This window comes from Netta rufina, assembly GCF_964035555.1.
Source record: "Netta rufina genome assembly, chromosome: 2".
Taxonomy (NCBI): domain Eukaryota; kingdom Metazoa; phylum Chordata; class Aves; order Anseriformes; family Anatidae; genus Netta; species Netta rufina.
In genome coordinates, this window is record NC_140124.1 from 112,787,887 (window position 1) to 112,806,683 (window position 18,797).

Genomic DNA, 18,797 nt, shown 5'->3' on the forward strand with positions numbered 1-18,797 from the left:
ACATTTATAGAAGCCCTCAAGCTGAGATTCAGCTGTGTGCAATTGTGACTAATTTGTCTGACAATTGTATCCCAAGCATTTGTTTCTCTGTATCTCTGAGATTATAAATTTATGGGCAGAGCACTTCTAAAAGAGATAGGTAAAACTGGGAGAGGTTCGGTCTTGACAAAACTTAGGTCAAGTTTTGTTTCTGAAAACTTAACTCTGGGACAGTTCAAACCCAGGTCAAGCTTTTGCCAAAGCCACAAAGTCCAACAGCAGCTAGGACAGCTAGAAAAGAGCCAGTGGCTAGAGATTTAAAGCAGTAGCCTATCTTCACAGCTAAACAGAAAAAATATATATATCCTTTCACTTAACCTTTTAAAGTTTTGACAGCTTAATATATGCGTATATATGCATATATCCTTAAATTGTTCACCCTGCCCATGGAAACACTAAGCTTTTGGAACAGAAGCATTAGTCAACAAGATTAAAAAAAAAAAAAAAAAAAAAAAGAAAAAAGAAAAAGATAGCTCTGCCAGATTCTTGGCAAAACTTTATCTACACTGTGATTTCCTCACAGAGAGCAAGGTGATGAATTGAAGAGAAGCAAATGCAGGCCAAGGGGCAGAAGGGCACTTAGGAAGACGGCTTTGCTTAATCTATGGGCTGAAGATTAGATATTCAATTCCAGTCAAAGGAATGGTACTCCGGGTTATGTTGTGGGTGTGGAAGATACCATGATGGGTTCTTTCCAAGTTTAAATGCAGACTGGTTTATACAAGATTATTTTGGGTTAAAGTCGCTGTGACATAGTTTCTTTCAGTTGCTTGATTATGTGAGTTGATGAGAAAAAAAAAAAAAAAAAAAAGAATTGTATGGTTCTTTCTCAGATCAAACAGTTTCTTTCCTGCCTTTTTTTTTTTTTTTTTTTCTCCAATTTATGATAAAATAAGGACTGTGACCTGAGCAGGATCCCCTAGAGCTAATAAAAAGGAAAAACAGTCTGAACAAGAGTTCATGCTACAAAAGTAATGGGGAAAAAATGTATGTTTGTATGTTGTTTATTTATTTATTTAAAATGACGAAGGCAAAATATATAAGTTGCAAAGCTTTTGTAATAATTGCAGCCCACAAAACACGTGCTATTCTTGCGGTTTCAGGTGTGATCTGGCAAGGTGCTCACCACCCCATGAACTTTTGGAGTCAGTAAGGTGACACTCCTAAGCAGGATAGAATAGCTTCTACTGGGCATTTTCTCTATGTCTGATACTGAATCTTTGACTCTTTGCTAACTAATCTCAAATTTAATCCCACAGTATCTTCTAACAAGCTGGGTCATGCTGGCTTCTGTTGTGGCATGTTTTTTCTTTGTTTGTCTGTTGTGTTGTGTTTTTTTCTTCTGATTTTTGTTGTTGTTCCAAAAAGTAATAAGGAACTGTGTGTTTTTTCTAAGTAGCTTATGTAAAGCTTTTCTAATGTATTATGAGAAAGCCAAACCTTTCCCAGTGGTAGGGGAAGTGCTGTCAAAAGCAGAGCTCTGGCTCCAAATCATTAAAACAATGATTGTTACAAACCTGACCTTTCACAAAATGAGATCCTTTGGAAACCGTTTAGTTTACACAGGACTAATGGGAGTCACACAAGGAACTTTACTCCTCATTCTGATGGACTGAAAACTCACTGCTCAGGGATTTTTCTAATGGTGTATCACTGCAGCACCCAACAGCACAAAGTCCAACTCCTCCTCAAGACCTGGGAGCAAATTCATAGCACAACAGAAGAAGGTTGGGCAGGCAAAAGGTGCTCTCTGGAGCAAAGAAATGCTGTTTTTCCTACTTACTTCATCCACTCTTTCAAACAAAGAAGCAAAAAGCTTCACATGAGCTTCCTCAGGGTATCTCATGTCTGCGAGATGCTGAACAAACACGGCTCCAAGCTGAAAAGCCGACATCCTGCCACTAAGAGGAGCTAAAATCCAGTTGTCATCGATGGTGTGGACGTGCTCCTGCACAGAGTGCTCACGGCAGATCCCTCCTTCTCTACTGATCCGCCTAAAGAAGCTCAGATTGCATCTCTGTGGTGCTAACAGAGAACCAAGCAAGCAGGAGGCTGCTCTGAGCTATGAGCAGGACTTGGCCAAGGAGGAGAAACTGGACTTCCATAGCGTGCACAGTATTCAAGGACTAAATGACATTTACTCTTTCAGACCTTACAGAGGGGAAAAAAAAGTGCAGCCTAGGGGAAACATACACATCTCTGTACCAATCTGCAGAGAAAATGAATCGCTACAGATTGCAGAAACTTGACCTCGGCTTGTGGTTATTCACACTTTTAGCTATAAAAGTTTCCCTTCTAGTATTTAAAATACTAAATGTTTTATATTAGTATTATCCAGGTAGCTAATGCAAGCCAAGCTACTGCTTTTCCCCAAAGTTTGTGTTCTGTCACCTCAGAGTAGATGCTGCTGAAGCATGTGTCTGGGCTGATGGGAGAAGAGTATCTATATGGTCACCTCATTGATAAACAATTCAACAACCTTCTCTCCAGAAGGGAAGGAAGTACAATAGTATATATAAAAGTCATACAATGCCAAATGGAAACTGCAAAGCCTAGAGGTGAAGTGACACCATCATGCCTTATATCACAATACCTGAGACTCCAGGCCAGCCTCCATCAGTGACGAATAGGGCTAACTCACCCCAGATACACAACTAGGTCCAGAAAGTTTGCTATACCTAGCCACATCTTTCAAAGTCACTATAGCATTTATTATTCATGCATCTGTTCTTACAACAGACAGAGATCTCCATTGCTGCCTTAAGGCAAGAATACATATGACTGAGGTCTCAGATTGTTCTTTCCAATGCTGGCAGCTGAAAAGTTCTCCAGGTGCAGAGGGGTGGAGAAAGTTGTCCACCTGGTTATGCTGCAGAGCATAGGAGCAAGCTAACTCTGTGGGGTAATGAGAAGGCCAGCCATGAGCAAGGGAAAGTGAGGAAAAATGGATGAAACCTATTGTTTCAGCTCTCTATAGATCCCAAATAAGTGCAAAAACACCCTAGCGTGACTGGCAGATGTCACTCAGCTGAGCTAGTACCATCAGAGTAGAGCAGCAGCAGGAGATCAGGACAGTTAAATACTTCAAGTATTTAAAGAATAAGAAAAGAAAAGAAAAGAAAAGAAAAGAAAAGAAAAGAAAAGAAAAGAAAAGAAAAGAAAAGAAAAGAAAAGAAAAGAAAAGAAAAGAAAAGAAAAGAAAAGAAAAGAAAAGAAAAGAAAAGAAAAGAAAAGAAAAGAAAAGAAAAGAAAAGAAAAGAAAAGAAAAGAAAAGAAAAGAAAAGAAAAGAAAAGAAAAGAAAAGAAAAGAAAAGAAAAGAAAAGAAAAGAAAAGAAACCAAAAACAACCAACTTTCTTTTATACCTACCAACATTAGATACCTAAACATCCTCTGGAAATCTGTATGTTTATTCTACTCCATTGTACATTAGGTCAAGAACCAGAGGGCCAAATTCACTTTTGCATCCAACCAACTTATGATCTACCCTCATTAACCACTGTAAACATTATATAATCAAGAGAAAAGGATTATTTACTTACAAGGATGAGCATGGTTTCCAACAGTTTGCTTGTTTTTCTAATTGATGATTTTGGAATTGAATTAAAGAACCGCATACGCAATTTATTAATTTTTATATTTAGGGAAACAAAGAGAGCTCCCAAAAGACCTCCAAGCATTCCAAGTAGGATGGTTGGAATGAAGGCCAAGACGTGCATGTCCAGCAAGTTTTTAACCTGCATTGAAGAAGAAAATATGTTCTGAGCATCCTGCCAATGACATGACATATTGCACCCTCTCCTACAAAACCTGATACCACAAAGTAATTTCCACAGAAGAAATAAATCTTTCCTCCTGGTTTAAGGATTCAGCTAATTAATTTAAAGCTGATCTCACACGAGACAGTGTAGTGCTCTTGCAAACCTCACAGGAGTAGAGCTAGCAGGTAGATACTCTCATTGTCACATATAGCTCCATTGGCCAGTTATTTTCATTCCTGAATAACTATAAAGGACTTGAACAAGTAATGTGGTAAATTAAGGTCAGAAGTATCCTCTTGGGTCCTTCTTTTCCCTAGGGAAAGTAATGAATCTAACAGAACCTTCAATGATGCATAGCTGTTAGCTCAAACACGCAGCACTTCAGGTTACATGCAAATAACATAACACATTGGTTTTAGTGAACACTTTGAGACACTCTGCTGGACCAGAGCTTTGCTCACAGTATCTCTATCTACCTCATAATTTGGGAAAGTTCATTTATTAAGTGTCAAGCTACTTCCACATGCATTACTGATAAGCTCTAAGTAAAACTGTAATTTGATGCTGATCTGGAACAACTCATGGAATACCAAATTACAAATGTAGAACATAATCTGACAGCTGGAATAGTAACTGAATTTTCTGCTTGATTCCTCAATAAGCAGAAAGGTTGAGAGCAACACCATGCTTTAATATAATCTTCCAGCAAACAAAAAGGTGTCAATAAGTCAATAGATTCGTAGAAATCTATTAAATGCTGTGAGAATATTATTTCCTTAGCTCAGGCTTAGAGTTACACAGCTTTTTGTCAAGATTATGATCTGGACAGAGTAAGAGATCATGAAACATTTAAAAAGCTAACTGGCAAAGAGCAGTAGTGGCACATGTTAAGGGCCAGAAAAATAAATAAATAAATAAAAACTACACTGGGATAATATTTGGGGTAGCGCATAGGAGAAACTGGTAGCCTTCCTTAAATTGCTTGAGCAAGGACACAATCCCTTCTCAAGTTATTTTTTTATTCCTCTTCTTATTCTTTTTCCTTAATCTTATTCTTGTTTCTTCTGCTAGAAATACCCTAGACTTTAAGAAACACACCAGGAGGCTGTTCTAAGCGCTGATGGTATCTCCTGAGAGGAAGAAGGCCAGGGTCAAAATCCAGTCAGGCCTGAAGAGTTGGTCCATTGGGTGCTGCAGACTGAGAAAACTGATATAGACAAGGCAGACACAAGAAACTCAACACCTGGAGACACACTCAGAGGAAGCCAGGAGTGACTTGCCCTATAATCAGGACTACAACAATCATATATGTCTGTTGTACATACTAACCATAACTTCAGCAACACTATTTTTTACCAATAGCTGCATCAAAATCCATCTTTTTCCAAAGGATTTAAATAGATCTAATGTTTAAGGTGTTGAAATTTAGAAGAAATAGCTCATTTGGAAGTAGGAAATTTGTTTTATTTCCTGCAGGATCCAAATATCTTCCAGCATATTCTACTTAATTCCAAACCTGCATGAAAGCTAAAAATGGACATGCAGGTTTTTACTGGTTTTTCTCCCTGCCTTTATTTTTCCTAAGGGAAAGATATACTGAGATGATTGTTTTAAAGCAATACACACACGTTACACTGCACATGTGTGGCAATAAAGGTAAAGTCAAGCCAGTGTTCTGCATTGTGGGAGTGAACAGCGGCAGAGTGTATTGCTTTTGTCAAAGTGCTAGCGACATGCTTTGGCCAGTCATCAAGAAAAATCTGTTACCTACAGAACAAGCTTCACCTTTATAAATAATCCAATGTTCTACATAAAAGTAAAGTGAAGCTTCCTGAAAATCTCAAGCTCTGGGGTACAATAAATTCCTCCTGTAACCTTTTCCTGAGTAGAAGGAAGCTAAAGAAAACAAATAGTTTTCTTGAGAAACAAAACCCACAAGCTTTCAACTCAGAGTTTATCCACTGTAAACTGTGTTGGTTAATGCCACAAAACATGAAAGAAGCAAAATTTCCCCTGAGCCCAGTGTTCAGTGAAATTAAAATATTTCTGGTTATCTGTACCAACTTGTGAGCCAAAAACTATTGAACCCTGACAGAAGCCATCTAGATAATAATTTTAGCTAGCTTTTCCTGCTAATGACACTAAAAGAAGACAGGAGACAGAATCCACTGCTCTTTTCTGAAAACAACCTGAAAGGAGTGTTGAAAGAGCGATGTTTATTGTAAAATAGCAACCAAAGTAATTCTGCTCTCCTCTGTGCATGCAGCTGTCCATTACACAATACTTTGGCTTCAGCAATAAAGCTGTCTTCAGCAGGCCTGACCTCTTCGTTGTCCATTTAATCTCACCTTTCTACCACAAATTTATGTCTTCTTGGTTGTGTCACTACAGTTGTTGGGAGCCTGCATGAAGAGTTGGTCCACAAAAAAGGATTTGGGTTAAAAACCAGTATCTTCTCCCATTGCCACAGCTGAATTTATGTTAAAGAAAGTATACCACAAATTCTTTTGCATGACATATGCAAAATCATGGTATTTATAGCAGGCAACATGCACACACACACACAAAAGAAGTTTCTTGTTTTTCAAATTATAATATGCCTACATGTGGAAAAATGTCATTATTTCTATTTTTTGTATTGCTAGAGAGATATAAAACAGAAGAAATTAAGAGACCAATTAAAGTGGTCGGGGAATAGGCTTAGGAAAAATTACTTAGTAGCAGAAAGTGGACTGGGATTCATGAGACCGGAGGTTTATTTTTACTTTTCTAATTGACCTTCAAGTCACATCATAATACAGAGAAAGATATTCAGGCACAAAGAAGTGAAGATCGTGATTCTCACACATCACTGCTGAATCACCTTACAACAAAGATGAGTGAGAAACATAATAAAAGCAACTGTTTTTAGGTGGACAGGAAGTAAAATTCAAAGAATAACGTTGTATCGTGCTGCAAGGAACAAAGGCTGAAGGTGACCTCTGTTGTGCAATTAGGAACAGTGATCATATGCTTTCAAATGTTTAATCTGTAAGCACAAAGAAACAAGGCCATGGCACAGCAATGGCTGCAGCAACAAAGGAGAGCTCACGCCAGCTACAGGAGAAGACATTGAACATCTTGTACTACAATGTAAAACGTAATTCTCTGATTAAGTAGGTAACACAAAACATCTGTCTTGTAGCTAAGTGATTACCAGACTTAAAGCATGAGGGGTCCCATATCCACTGATCTGGTAACTGCACATACACCATCCTTCTCCCTTCTCAGTCCCACTTCCCTGCTACTCCCCCAAAAATAATGTTGAGAGAAACAAGCCTAAAACTCTGCATCTATTTCCTCCCACATCCACACAGTACTTACCCAAAACAGAATTCTTTTCTCTGCTTCAAAAAATCCAAAATGACCTCTGTAAACAAACCCATAAAGAGAAGAGGACAGCAAATCCGTGGTGAAGGTAGCCATCAGGCAGCAAAAGAAGGTTTGCCAGGCCAGCCTGATGTTCCAGAAGGAAGACACTTCCTCTAGGGTGAACAACAGCCCACCAATGGGGGCACGAAATACTGAAGCTATCCCTGCACCTGCACCAGCCGTAATGAAGCTGCGCCTGAAACAGGTAGAAGAGTCAAAATTTGATAATAGCAGAAAAAAAAAAAAAAAAAAAAAAAAAAAAGAAAGAAAAGAAACAGAAGGTCTTCAAAAACGTTTCTTCATGTCAAAGTTGTGTTTAAGGAGCTGAATTTGAAGAACTGATGGTTCATTTGGGGGTTATTATGGCAACTTTCATCTCCAAGATCTGAATACAGACTTAGTCTCAGATTTGATTCTTACGGCTCAAGTTACTGGGGCTACTTGGCAGCTTAGAAATACAGTGATTTTGATATACTGCCAAGTCCACAAGGGCTTGTGAAGAAAAAATGAACCCAATCATAACAGTGACTGAAGCACCCATAGAGTAGTAAAACCATTAAATAGTCCTCTGAATTTTTATGGGATTTTGTCAGCAAGAATGGGGAAATGACGTTTCATTCACAGATCTCCTTTATACTGTAACTGTTGTCCTCTTTCTTGACCTTCAGCCTTGACAAAACTCCTCAATTCTAGAACATCGCATGAGGAATGCAGTGCCGTGCCAGCAAGATGCTGAAGTGGCACCTAGCCGTGTAATGCCAAGTAGAGGTATCATTTCATATCCTAGAATCAGTACAGGCACAGAGGTGAAATATCGTAGGAAAAAAGGTAAGAAAGTCTGGAATTCACCAGAGAACAAAAGTACAGCCTGGAACCTCTGGTCTCAAGCAGTTCCTCAGTCTGTATGTATCTGAGAAATCCACAGAGAACATATATGCTCTGTCTTCCTCCCATAAGGATGTGAAGCTCACATACACCCTGAGGAGCAACACATTTGTAAATTTGTGTTGCTGTAAACAGCACTATGAGCTCAAATAGCAAAGATCTGCACTGTCAGTCACAGTAAAGACAAATAAATTAATAAATAAAAGAAAAATCATATAATCATTAAGGTTGGAAAAGACCTCCAAGATCATCTGGTCCAACCATCCCCCTACCACCAATGTCACCCAGTAAACCACGTCCCTAAGCAGACCATGTAAGCAGACCAGTAAACCAACGTTCAAAAAAATATATAGGTAACAAAAAAGAATTATAGTGTTGTAAAGAAAGGCTTTAAGGCATGTATTACTATTCATTTCCTCACACACATCATCATTTTGTTTCCAGGGCCTATTTCATTATATGAAAACAACATCCTATATCATACATTTTTAAGAAAGGCTGTAGTGTGCGGAACAGCAGGAAGTATATAGAAAGAGTAAATAATATGGAAGAATTCTGCCTTGGAAAATTGCATTCAAATTTAGCACTTGTAAAGGAAACTGGGCTGATGCTGACACATATATTGCACAAATCACTAGTGCTCACCAGCTCATAAAATTTGCATTCTCTGGATATGCTAACTGAGACCCTCAGGGATGATTTGTACAAATGCTGGGTGTTAATTACTAACTGAGGTCAATGAGTATAGAAAATACTTGAGTATTTGAAGTATTAAAAATGTCAAGTTCTCAGCAAATAATGTGTGTGTATATATATATATATATATATATGACCAGTCATCTGAAAACATGCACCCTTTATTAGTGTCCCTTCTGACTTTTCTGTGGTATCCAAAAATTTTATCAGTACAAAGATGGGTAGCAATAAAGATAATAGAAAAAAATGGAAGATATTAGAAAGTGCATGTGTCAAAGCCTTTACAAGTTCCCTCTCCCCTAAGGACTGTGGAGGAGCCCACCATAAAGCTACAACTTCACATCTGGTATTTCCCTGTTTACAAACGTGGAGTTAGACACTGCACGGATTGCATGGTTTTTTACTTATATGTTGCATCTGCAAAGTAACATTACTTTCAGCAGTAGGGAACTCCACAGATACTGCATGCCACAGTAAAAACTAGGGGAATTTTGCTTGGACATCTCCATGCTCCAGCCAGTTGTACATGCTGTGTGTCACATCAGTAGTATCAGTAAAGCCATTGGAGACCCCTCCAACCCTGCAGATCCTTTACATCTGATGGACAGAGGCCTTAGGATCCTTCAACATCCTCATGCTGGTTGAGTTACTGCTGGGCCAGTGGCAGTACTGGGAGAGGGTACTGAGCCTACTTAATAACTACAAAATATACCAGGGGAGTGGGATTCTTTCATTCTGATCTTTGCAAAGGAAGTGAGGTCTTTCTTAGACTGGAATTTTCCTCTGCTGCTCAGAAATAAACCTTTTTGTAAAGGGGACTTCCACACAACCTGTCTCTCCCAGGACAGTTCCTGCCTGCAAGTTAACACGTCTTTCTAATTACTCTGTAACTGTACCCTGCAGAGACAAACAAAAGTTCTCAGTGCTTCTCTTACCACAAGTGCTGACTCCTTTCATGAGTAACATTTTGCTGAGACCAGCACGTCTCAGATTTATTTAAATGACTGACCTTAAAAGCATAAAAGCAAAGGGGATTCCATATTTTCCCTCTGGTATTTTTTGATTTACTTTCAAGCTACAGATAGTTCAGTGGCCATTCATACAAATTATTTCACTTTGCTTTTCTTAGGAAATGAACACGCGAGTCTTTCTCTTTTTCTCACTTTAGAAAAATCAGTATTGCATGAACTTTTGTGTGCATGCTTTATATGACAACATGATAATAAATACCATCCAAAAAACATAAACTGGTTTGTAAATTCTTTTTACAAGAATTAATCAGGGAATTAATCTCATTAATTTCAGTAGAGCTGTTCACGAGAGAGGGCTTACCACAGCTACCTTGCAGACATACGCAACTAGAGACAGATTTTAAAAGTGACAAAAAAAAAAAAAAAAAAAAAACTTTTTTAAACTAGAAAAACAAACCAAGGCTCCCCTAGTGCACACTGTGGAATCCCCATCATCTCCCATTTCCTGAGCTGACACCGTTAGTTGAGGATAAACCCCATGGCTAAAATTCTTGTGTTTTTCTCCCTTGTTTTACAGCTGAGAAGACAATGGAAAAAGGCCTTCAGTGTTAACACACTTTTTCCACAAGCGTTCAATAAAACCACTTGTGAAGGGTTGTTTTTATTAAACAAAGTGAGGTGTGGGTTTTTTTGCCACCCCAAAGTGACAAATGGCAGGAAGACCAAAAGACAGGATTACTCTTTGAGACACAAGGAGCCTGCTGGTGGCATGCCAGATACCCCTGGAGCACGGAGGGCAGAGGGGGAGCCACAGAGACCCCCCTAGCTTGCACCCTGCACATCACTTACTTGTCAGCTGAATTCTGGAACCTGGTGAAGAACGGGAGGTGGATGCCAAGGGTGTCCGACTGCAGCTGGCTCAGGCCACAACCCAGGATAGCACTAAAAGTGATGTTGTATAATTGAGAGCGCTCCTCAGTAAATTATTCATAAATCAGCCATGGTTCAAGGCAGGGGAGGACAGAGCCTTAGCTGGCATGTGGCAGCAAAGGTAGACTGGCTTCAACAGATTTAAACAAGGAAAACGTTGAACATATCTTTTAAATATGCAAAGTCCTGTTGACATAAAGCAGGAGGCTATTGAAGACTTTCAGATTCTTAACTAGAGACTTAAATGGCTCTTTTGCAAGGAGTGTTGCGATGATTGACCACGAAATGCCTTTTGAAGAACTGCCTGTTAATGTCTGCCCAAGTGTGGTGACATGTCAGACTGTAGCCCATCATTTCAATCATCTGCCCCCAGGTTAATGACCGTGGCAGGCAAAACAGATCTGCTTCTGACAGAAGATATGTAAGGATTTAAATTATTACAGTGTGTTCCCAGGCAGCACTTCAAACTACAATTAAATGGAAAAAAGAGAAAACCAAATCCTTAGTGAAATGAAAAATCTATTCATTGTATAATCTTGGAAGACTTTTCTACAAGACTTAAATTAGGGGTCTTAACGAATCTCTCAGAGGCTTTTAGCAACTTACGTGTGTTTATGTTTAATAAAAATGGTAGAAGGTTCCAACTAAATTAAATTAAACTAGCTCTTAAGTCCTGTGTTTTGAAAAGGCATCACGTTAATACCGTGCTGACTTTCTTCATGGAAATATGATTCAGTTCTTTGGCTCATGCATCACTGTTACCAACCTAGCACAAAGGAAAAACATCACAGCTGCAGTCTCCAAGCTCCTGGAGACAAATGTCTGACAGCAAAGAAAACAAAAGAAACCTAAAGAGAGAGCTAACCCTTGGTACTTACTGACTGAAAGGTTTGTGGCTCCCTCTGACTAACCATGCTCTCCTCTTTTTGAAAATCTGAGTCATTCTCAAGGGTGCTGCACCTCCATACAGATAGATAATAAATAAATAAAACCCCACAGAATAACAGCAAATGTGCAAGCGTGCTAGAGGGGAGAGGTTTGGTCGGGTCAGCAATGAGAACAAACCTCAACTATGAGTAAGTTCCAAAACCAAAAAGAATCAGAAATAAAAGAGCAAATTAACCAACAGCTGATCTGCACCATGTTATCAGAGATCAATTTTACCATCTCATTTGTGTGCAACCACTTGAGGCTGACTTTATTTTTACACTGGCTTTGCATAGGTAAAAGCCATTACACGAGGTGCAAGGCAGCCGGCCTTGCTCCAGGACAGGTTGCTTCCAGGAAGAAAACTGATGGCAGTTTTGTCCACCCAGTTTCCCCCTCTTGCCCAGCGCATTGGAAGCAGGTGTCCAGATAACTGCTTGCTGAACCCTGCTGTGAGTTGCATTGAGGAACCCAGCCAATATTTAAAACACACAGTGAAAAAATGTTTTTCTTCGCTGTGTGGCTTGAATAGAGGGGACAGCACAACATCAGTTGTGCTAATGCAGTACAGGATGTTTTTTAAGCCAATGCTGCCACCAAGAAAGACATTGCAAAGCCATCCACGTTGACTGATAGCTTTAACTCTGGTCTGGTATTTCTTACCCCAAATGGACCATGGGACCTTCGGGCCCACAGAAGAGCCCAGCTGCTACAGCCAGCACGCATGACACAAACGTCCCTAGGAAGGTCTTGATATTAAAAAGATGCTGAATAGAAGTGCCGTTCAAATACCCAATGATTTCTGGCAAGCCAGACGGTGAACCTGCTGGACAAAAGAACTGCAAAGGGAAAAAATAATAAGCAGAGTCAATGATCATATCCTGCCAGACACATCTATGGACACAGCTGTAAGTCCAGCTCTCACCTTGCTCTGATCATGAACAAATTTTCCCAGAATTAATAATGCATACATACATAAACCTCTGGCTACAGATGTTTAAAAACTTGTGTTCCCAACAGTGCTGCTATGCACGTACTTGGAGAAGGGAGAGAAGACACCCATGGAGCAGGGCCCACCTCTGCTCCAGGTCCTGCCTCCCATGGCTGGAGCCTGCGTGCAGGTTACCTGAGGGGCGGGGGTGTACATGAGCCTGCAGCAGCCCTTCGGTCAGCTCAGGCTTTAGTTAGCTCCAACCTGGTCGGTTATCACCTGTATCACAGCAAACTCCCTTTTCCTACTGCTGCTGCTGGACTTTGGGGGAATCTCAGTAAAACTTCACTTTTTCTTTCACCTACACTGTTAATTGCCTTTCTATGATTAAATTGAGCACAGCAGGACAGTAAATGGCAGCAAGGCTCAATGCTCTAGGCGTTGCAGCCTCGTAAAAGTACTGATCTAGGCTGCAAGTGATACCCACACAGCGCAGCTAAAAGATCAGTCTAAAACCAACAGTAATTTTTATATGGCCTGACGGTCTTTGGCTCAGGCCCCTTCCAAACACCGAGTTCTCACAAGTTACACGAGTTGCCACTAGTATTTATTTTACAAACACCACACGCCAAGCATAAATTGCATGGCCGCCACCACGGATTTCACCCCAGACACTTTTATACAAGTTACGTGCTGGGGAATTCAGCATAGGCTGAAGGCCAAAAAAGGCCTCTCCAGTTGGGTTGTAAAAGAGATTTTTTTTTAATAATTTTTTATTTAAATGCTGAATTAAACAGCATTTGGAAGAGCACGAGATGCGGGTTATTGCTGCATTGTGGGCCTGCTGCATAAGAGACGACACTCACCAGCACTGAGCTCGAGGACACAAGGATCATGGCCAGCCCGGTGCCGAGCACACACACCCACGTCAGGTGGAAGTTGCCATCCTGTCCAGTTTACAAACAGGTCGTTACTTTGGCACCCATATACCAGCTATACAGCCTGTTTTTTAATCATCTTTTGTCCCACAGACTTCTGTGGATAGAATGTGTACCACAGGTAAAAACCAACCAACCAAAATAAATAAATAAACGAAACGAGCAGTGCAGCTTCTTTAAAAGGACTGGAGTGGCAGCAAGGTAAAGGCTGACCTTCAGAGTCAATTCCTGTTTTTTTTCCAGGATGTTTTCCCCATCTCTACCAACACTGCAAGGGATATGTTGTTACTTATCCAGGCCCATTGGGGGACAGAGGTGGAGTGAAGGGACCTTAAGAACATGCACTAGAAATCACTAAATGAAGCCTCCAGCAGATGTTTTCTCAAACAGAGGCTTCAAGGTCTTACATTGGCAAATATCTTCATGAATTTGCAGCTGTTACGTATAGACAGAATATATGTAAGCAAGCATTTTCATGCTCTATTTTAACCAAAAGCACATCTCCCATACTGCTCCTTCTCACTTTTAAAAGCCCGTTTCAGTCTCCCTGGATTTTGGGTTTGTTTGTTTGTCCTTGGGCTGACCACAGCCATGCTGTCTCCAGAACTCCTCAGCTCCCACATGTTTTGCCTCCTTGCACAGTGCTCAGCTGTGATTCATTGTGTGTGTGCAGGTCAAACACACCCCTTGCATTTTGGAGGTCATGGTGTTACAGCCGGTCACCGCAGCCTTCCCGTCAGCATCTCGCACCAAGCCTTTTCGGAGCATATTGTGCAGCACAGACAAACAAGAAAGCAAACTGCACAAAAACGAGTTTTGCTTATCTTCAGATGAAGGAGTTGTATAGATGGGATGGTTTTCCAGGGCGGGAGCTAAATGTTTATATTGTTGTAAGAGCCTGTGAGAGCTTACCTGCTGTCCTTCTTTGTTAATTTAATACAGTAGGACAAACTTTGTAACACAACAGGACATTCTGTGTGCACAGCAGTTGTTGTGGTGCCCTGAAGATAAACTGTTGTTTCTATATATTATTTAGCTATACTTCAGTGCTTATATATACACACATATACATGCATATATATATATCCATACACATACATAGATGCAGGTACGTATTCATCCAATGTTCATATATTTCATAAACATATGCCTAGTATGTATAAGAGAAACTCCAAGGAAATAAGATTTTGAGAGCCTTATAATATGCTTTCCAAATGGAAAACCTACACCTGTCTATTTCTTGGATATTCCTCCTGATACATTTATCTCTCATATATTCCATATTTTCAATGGAGTAAGTCTTCACTGGCATTTCTGCAAAGTGGTTGAGATCTGCCCTTCAGCAATTGGCAGCATTATTCTGTTGACAGTCTCCAAGGATGAAGAATCCGCAGGCTCTCTGGGCAACATGTCCCACCACTTGACCTCAAAAGATTCAAAATCTTTTTCTTATGTTTAAGTGGAATTTCCTGTATTTAGCTTTATAGTCATTGATTCTCCTTGCTGAGCACCACTGAGAAAATGCTATCTCTGTTCCTCAGTAATAATGACTCACACACTGTAGGTACTTGCAAACACACAGTGAAATCCCCCTGAGCCTTCTCTTCTTCAGGCTGAACAATGTCAGCTCTTTCAGTTTCTTCTTGTATGACGGAGGCTCCAGTTATAATCTTTGTGGATCTTAACCAGCTTCACTCCAGTATGTCCATGTCTCCCTTGTACTGGAGAGCCCAGAACTGAACAGAATACAACAGAACTGGCCTCACCAGCACTGAATAAAGGAGAAGGATCGCCTCCCTCAGCCTGCTGGTAACACTCCTCCCAGTGCATCTGAGGAAGCTGATGGCTGAATGCCAACACAATCATATGGCCTATCAACCACTGTTTTCTTCCAGTTTTGTAAGGATCTAAGGATGCATCCATCTGTAAGGATGCTTGTCCCTCCCTGGGCAGGATTCAGCTGGACAGCACCTTTCTCACAGTAAGCTCTTCAATATTCTTACTGTCTACCATAGATATCACAAAACAGGCTAAAATTTGATTGAGCAGTTGGGTCAGAGGTGCTTTAACACTGGCATTGGTTTTAGCCATTCAGTGATTTTTGTCCCCACCATCCTGATCATGACAGAGATGACAATGCCATGATACCCATCAAGAACAAAATTAAGCATTCCACAATAATCTGTGTACAGCATCCACAACAGATAGCGACCCTAGAAATGGAAACAAGTAACATCCCTGATACCAAGTCCACATTTACTTGGACTTGCTTAGGTTACATTAAGGGAAACCTAATCCCTCCCCTTGGGCATCAACAATACACAATGCAGTACCTGCTCCTTTCATCATGTGCATGCACAAGGGGAGGAGGAAGGCCTTCACCAATCTCATGACAAGAACTCCATCAGATAATATACTAATATAGGATAAATTGGAGCAAAGGACACCACTGCATGCCTGGACAAAGACCCACAGGATATATCATGTCCATACTCACCTAGACAGGCAGCACTTCTAGTCAGTTAAGACTTCATGATGTGGATTTTCAATAAACACACACAGAAACAGGTCAATCTAACTTTCTTTTGCTCACCTTCAAGTAATTTTCCACCAGGTCCCATTTCAATGTGATGAGAGAGTCAATTATCTGATGAGTCAAAAACCCCAGCATCCCAACTGCTGTTCCGATTAGCCCCATCAGCAGCCATCGATCCCACTCTTTTCTAGAAATAGGAAAATACAGTTACCTCTCAGCCTCCAGCAAAGGACTGTTCGGTGTGTTTCCTCTCATAAATACACAACTTCAATTTTTAGGATCATTTGATTACTAACCATGACTGCACAAGCAAAAGGTTATTTCTACCAATATCTCTTACAGAAGTGTACACTCCCAAAATTCTACCTTCAGGTGAAAACCATTTCCATTTAGGTAATGAGCATCATTGCTTCATGTGTGTTTGTTCATTTTTATATATAAAGTTGCAGTGCAACCTGCTTTTGGATGTTGATTTTCTGATGCCCTCTCAAAGCTCATTTATGTGAATCAATAATTAAACACTCAGTAGATCTCTTAGAACTGGTTTCAAATAAATTCCTGTTGTCTTCTACCACAACAAATTCACTGACACAGCACCTACATTCAAATGTGCAAATCCTTACTTCTAGTTTGTACTTTTTCTAAACATATGCCTCTAATAATAATTGTGCACTGATATTAACTTCTGATTTGTACCTGGTATCATCTAGAACTAAAGCAGCACAACTGAGATTCAAATGCCATGTTTCCTGCAAATTACACTGGGGCACTGGATTTCAAGAAAAGTCTCAGTAAGAAAACATTCCTCTAAATTTCTGCAAAATCTCCTTCTTTTAAATTGTATACATCAGGGAGTAACTTTTTTTTTCTTTTTCCTTTTTTTTTTTTTTTTTTTTTTTAACATTCAGTAATTTGTTAAGAGAAAAGGAATAAGCACTTTGAAAAAAAATGCTTTCAAACAGAGGTTGTTTGCTGCTTGGCCCCCTTCTTTATTCCATGGAAATATTTTCCTATGTATAAAAACAACAAATAATGCTCTCATCATTCCTTCTGCTAGCAGGCATCTCCCTGGATTGCCCCAGTTATCCATAGCTTAGAGGCAGCATAACAGTATTTAAAGGAAATTTACCTGTATGCTTTCTCTTGTAGCCACTTCTTATAAACTCCACTGTGTGAAGGCAAATAATCCAAACTCTCATGGGCTACCGGCTGCTCTCTCTCATCCTCCTTGCAGTGACTGTATGCTAAATCACTTCTGCTGATGCTACATGGCCTCCTAAAATCGTGAGGATGAATCAAATCAGGCCCATGATCTTCTGCCATTAACATCTCCTCTTCACCGTCATCCACATGTCGCGTACAGGAAAAAAGTGATGACATGACAGTGGCTCCAAGAATCTTTGGGATGCCAACAAGAACTACATGAGCCCAAGATCAGGCTCCCTGAGACTGAGAGAGAAATGGAAAAAGCCCATGAGGATGGAGTGGCTGTGACGCAGAGATCAGATGTTTTGTGTTTGGGGTTGGTTTGCTGTGGCTATGCACAGACCCAGCACCTTTGAAGAAATTAAAACTCGTCTGAGCTGGAGCTCTCTGGTGAAGTCAAAGCAGAGAGACCTTAAGGTAGTTCATTGTAACATGATTATTGCACCTGTTCCTGAGTCTTCAGATGACAGTGATGTTTAAGCAACAAGGCCTTTGTCTGTACTAAAGAGGTGTGTTTTGGGCTGTCCATAGATCTTGATCCAACATAATCACACAGTTTAAAAATAAAAGTTTAGTGTACTGCATCATTCAGAGTTAAACCCTACATTCTCAGTATTACACAGTCACCCTATAAAAGCTCATTTCTAACACAATTTTCTTTGAATTTACAAATATAACAAAGTTCTTTTTAGATAAAATCTAGTTTTCAAGTTGCAGTTTAACTATTTTTTCTGTACAGATAAATCTCATTGGAGAAATTAAGAATAAATGGCAAATAAAGATTGCCTAACTCACTACTTTTGGATATTATATACTATGCAGTTTACAAGTTGGCAGCTCAGTCAAAGCAGACGACTTGTTGCAGGTTAAATATTTACTGTAAAGAAAAGCCTGTAACATGCTGAGTTTGCCACCTCCAGGGCATGTTTTTGGTTACAAAGGCAGGATAGTAAAAGATTGCTGCTTCTCTACAGCTGCTGACACGTGGATCAATTTGGAAATGCCTCATCTGAAACAAGAAAGAAACATACATCGTTCCCTTTTGTCAATTAATGAGTGCTAAATGGCAAGAGATCTCAATTTAGTGCTTTTCTTTATTTCTGGGACACAAAGACTCATATGATGTCATTTTCCAGTTGCATCGGATCAAGCTGGTATGTATGAGTAGACCTGTGCATTACAGAAATCACAGCATAAACAGAAATACTAAATCCACTGAACAATGCAAAAAGGAAAAAAAAAAAAAAAAAAAAAAAAGAAAAAGAAAAAGAAAACCAAAGCTACGTTTCTAGGGGAAGGGGATTAGGCTAAATCAGACTGCCCTCAGACAACACAGCTATACTTTGCTCCACGTCATGATTTGTTATGCAAACAGGACAGCTGTTGTTCCTCAAACAGGAATACCATCGACATCCCTAAGAGCATACCTGGGCTTTTGCCTTTGCTGTCCTTAGCTGCCAGAAGATGGAAGCTGACGACTGCATTTCCATCAGACACTAATCCATCCTGATCTCTACAGCAGCTACTCAGCTGTACTGCCAATTTTCACAGGCACCCGCTTGTGCTT

The 18,797-nt window shown here is 40.0% G+C and overlaps 1 protein-coding gene across 1 annotated transcript in view; it reads right to left on the bottom strand.

Moving 5' to 3' along the window:
• LOC311206227 (chloride channel protein C-like) overlaps positions 1-17,404 on the bottom strand; it is a gene marked incomplete at both ends in the record, with an annotated part of 76,472 nt that extends 59,068 nt beyond the window's left edge. The window contains 7 exons of the mRNA XM_084281477.1: positions 3,581-3,775; positions 7,163-7,406; positions 10,612-10,704; positions 12,283-12,458; positions 13,417-13,497; positions 16,082-16,211; positions 17,154-17,404. Coding sequence (XP_084137603.1) covers positions 3,581-3,775; positions 7,163-7,406; positions 10,612-10,704; positions 12,283-12,458; positions 13,417-13,497; positions 16,082-16,211; positions 17,154-17,404 — 1,170 coding nt within the window. The remainder of the gene's footprint in view (positions 1-3,580; positions 3,776-7,162; positions 7,407-10,611; positions 10,705-12,282; positions 12,459-13,416; positions 13,498-16,081; positions 16,212-17,153) is intronic.
• Positions 17,405-18,797: the final 1,393 nt, after the last annotated feature.